Source organism: Emys orbicularis, chromosome 4 (genome assembly GCF_028017835.1).
Source record: "Emys orbicularis isolate rEmyOrb1 chromosome 4, rEmyOrb1.hap1, whole genome shotgun sequence".
In the NCBI taxonomy this organism is placed as follows: domain Eukaryota; kingdom Metazoa; phylum Chordata; order Testudines; family Emydidae; genus Emys; species Emys orbicularis.
Window position 1 is genome coordinate 111959724 of NC_088686.1, and position 3714 is coordinate 111963437.

The 3714-nt window shown below is 48.8% G+C and overlaps 1 protein-coding gene across 1 annotated transcript; it reads right to left on the reverse strand.

The window, feature by feature from the left end:
* Positions 1–775: 775 nt before the first annotated feature.
* On the reverse strand, positions 776–1171 carry CEND1 (cell cycle exit and neuronal differentiation 1). Its single transcript, XM_065402351.1, has one exon. It carries the CDS (start codon positions 1169–1171, stop codon positions 776–778), a length of 396 nt encoding a protein of 131 aa, XP_065258423.1.
* Positions 1172–3714: the final 2543 nt, after the last annotated feature.

Consider the following 3714-nt stretch of genomic DNA (forward strand, 5'->3'; position numbering starts at 1 on the left):
CCATGGGCTGCAAACTGCACTGTAGATCTCAGTGAGACATATTTGCCCCTTGAGCTTCACTGTAGCTACTGGCTTGCAGCTCAGACAGAGAAAAGGTTCTATAATGCCATGTGATCCACACTCTTCTATATCACACAGTCAGCTCACCTCCAGCTATGGGTTACTCCTGGCTTGTCTGTTTGTTTTTAAAGGTTGGGTGATAAGCATTAGGAACATAATGTACCTATTAGGCCGTAAGCTCGGAGCTGCCTTCTTACATGTCTGCAAAGCGCCCAGCACAAGTTGGGGTACGATATTAATAATAAACCACAATAATTGATGAACTGGGTCTTAGTACTATTCCCTTTCCTCTTCTCTACCACAACCCAATTAAAAAACATCAAAATAAATAGAGCAGGGACTCAGGATGGGATGTAGAACACCTCTGCTTGGAAATGCTGGGACTATGGGAAAGTGGGGAGTCTCCAGGGGAGGAGCGTGGGGGAGGGGACACCGGCATTTACACTGATCAGAAGAAGCTGTAATCTATACACAGTTGTACAAGCCAAGTTATATTACACGAAAGCACATATTGAGTGCATGGAGTACCCATACTGGTCAAACTGGCACGGCTCCTTTGGAACAAGACTTTTGGAGTAGTTGTTGGTGCTGTAGTTACCCTATCTAGTGCTCTCTCTATATATGTATAGATATGTATAGAATTTACTGCATGCATGTGTTTCAAAAGGAACTGTACAGTTGATTATATTTCTCTCCCCCAACCCTTTCTCGGTCTTCATTTTTTCCGGGCTAGGAACGCCACTCCCAGAATTACAGCAATGGCAGCCACCACCACACCTCCAACAATGGCCAATGGCTTCACATTATCGAAGACACTGCCTGAGGATTCCTCCGCGCCGTTTCCCTTGTGCTCAATGTCAGGGGACTGGCCGGTGGCCTCTTGCACCTCCGGGGCCGCAGGGCTGGGTTTCAGATTGCTGTGATTATTCAGTGCAGCGGCCTCGCTGGCTGCCTTCTTCGTTGTGGCCACAGGGGTGGGCTGCTCCTTGGAGGGGGTTTCCTTCTTGTCTGCATTCATAGCAGGCCCGGGGTTGGGCTTCTCCGGCTTTCCAGAGCTGGCGGCCTTGGCATCAGGTTTGCTTCCGCTTCGGGTGCTTCCTTTAGATTCCATTCCTATGAGTGCTGTCGGGGGGGGAGTGACCTGACCTTCACAGGGCCAACTCTCAGGATATTACTACTAGCTATATGTACCCACGTTGCTTTCACCTGGTGTAGGCAGGCTGATAGATCGACCTCAAATGGATCCCCTTGTAGCCGTCGTCCCAGCAACCTTCTCACTCAGCCAATACTTCACCAGGACATGATACAGAACCTGGAAGAACAAACAGAAAATGAGAGGTAAGTGAGGAGGATGCACAGAGGGCTAGATACAAGAGCCACTGAGAGCACATTTTACAGTCAGAACCACTCTACTTGTAGATTGCGGTGAAACTGTAGACAAGCTGTATAGATTGGGGCAGTGATTTCCTGGGGGCTTTGAAGGATTAGATTTTTATCAGTAAAGGTCAATAAACACTGATTGCACCACATACATACACACAGACTACAAAAATATTTCCACTGATAATAATCGAATTTTACAGATAGGCAAAGGAAGAAAAATGCTAGGTGATGACTTATTGTTCTCAAGGAGGAGGGAGAAAAATTGTTCTCAACCTCTGAGGATAGAAGCAATGGGTTTAAATTACAGCACGGGCAGCTTAGATTGGACTTTAGGAAAAACTTCCTGCTAGGGTGGTTAAGCACTGGAATAAATTGCCTAGGGAGGTTGTGGAATCTCCACCATTGGAGGTTTTTAAGAGCAGGTTAGACAAACACCTGTTAGGGATGGTGTAGATAATAGTTAGTCCTGCCAGGAAAAAAAACAACCAACCGAAAAAAACCCCTACATCCATGAGTAGGGCCCTACCAAATTCACCATCCATTTTGGTCAATGTCACGGTCATAGGATTTTAAAAACAGTAAATTTCATGATTTCAGCGATTTAAATCTGAAATTTCATGGTTTTGTAATTGTAGGGGTCCTGACCCAAAAAGGGGTGTTGGGGGGTTGTAAGTGTATTGGAGGGTGGGGTTTGCAGTACTTCTACCCTTAATTCTGCGCTGCTGTTGGCGGCGGCGCTACCTTCAGAGCTGGACAGCTGCGGCTCCTGGCCGGGAGCCCAGCTCTGAAGGCAGAGCTGCCACCAGCAGCATCGCAGAAGTAAGGATGGTCTGGTATAGTATTACCACCCTTACTTCTGTGCTGCTGCCTGCAGAACTGGGCCCTTAGTCAGCAGCCGCCACTCTCCGGTTGCCCAGCTCTGAAGGCAGCAGAGCAGAATTAAGGGTGGCACGGTATGGTATTGCCACCCTTACTTCTGCGCTGCTGCTGGTGGGACACTGCCTTCAGAGCTGGGCACCCAGCCAACAGCCACCGCTCTCCGGCCGCCCAGCTCTGAAGGCAGCACAGAGGGAAGGGTGGCAATACCATGACCCCCTAAAATAACCTTGCGACCCCCTGCAACTCCCTTTTGGGTCAGGATCTCCAATTTGAGAAACGCTGGTCTCTCCCGTGAAATCTGTATAGTATAGGGTAAAAGCACACAAACAACCAGATTTCACGGTCGGTGATGTGTTTTTCATGGCCATGAATTTGGTGGAGCCCTACCCATAAATGACAAGTGGACAGAGCACGAGATGGATCAACTCAGGCTGGTGTTACAGCTTCCAGGTGATGGAAGGAACAGAGAAGCTGCTGCCAGCCAGCTCTCTGCCAGAGCTGCAGTGAGGATGCATGGTGTCAGTGATGCGTCTGGGAAATAATGAGTAAACAGGAGGCAGCCGTCAGACCTGAGCAGCCTTCTTCATTATCTCCCCGCTGACCTTCAGCGCTTCCAGGGTCCTGTGGAGAGCTTTCTGCCAGCTAAGTGAAATATGAGCTTATTAACACAGCCAGCTTAGAAGAGGAGGCTCGCATGGAAACCTCCCCAGCCAGAGGGCTTCGTTTGTCGCACTTTTGTTCTGAGATGACCCACCGAGTTCAAAAATCTCATCAATGATGGTGTGTGGGAGGGTTAAAAACCCTCTAATTCTCCTGTTTATAAGGGGCTGCAGCAAGTGGTGACATTTCTGTGCAATGTGCTTCCTCCTCTCTGGGAAACATTTAGAATAATTAGCACTTTACACCCTCCCACAAAGTGAGGCTGGGTTGGAATAAAGCTACATAGATGGGTGCAGGGGCTGGACTCATCAAAGGGAAATAAGCCAACTACTTGTCACCTAGTTTTAGGTAGAAACCTCCTATTCCACAGCTGTCCACTATGCAGTTTCTTGTGTGGTGACCAACATTTTGCCCAACACCGGACATTGAACCAGGCACCTCCCTGGGCGCCTGGGTCTCTGTAGCTTGAGTTCCATAACTGGCACACATTCTCAATGGATCAGGTACAGAGTGGGAGGCGTAACACCAGCCGCTTACATGCTTCTTCCAGAGAGAAGCAGCTTCTCCTGTGCAACCAAAGCCCACTGAGCTTCTCAAATCCCAGACAGCTGTCATCTTGGCCAACACCAGGGCGCTCCGGAGCTGAAAGCAGAAGTCTACAGCTTGAGCTAAAAAGCAAACTTCTGAAGCCGAAGGCTGTAATAGACCCATATCCTCTGTGGATCAGGCACG

Coding starts and splice junctions, on each gene's coding strand:
- CEND1 (XM_065402351.1), bottom strand. CDS start 1,171: ATGGAATCTAAAGGAAGCACCCGAAGCGGAAGCAAACCTGATGCCAAG.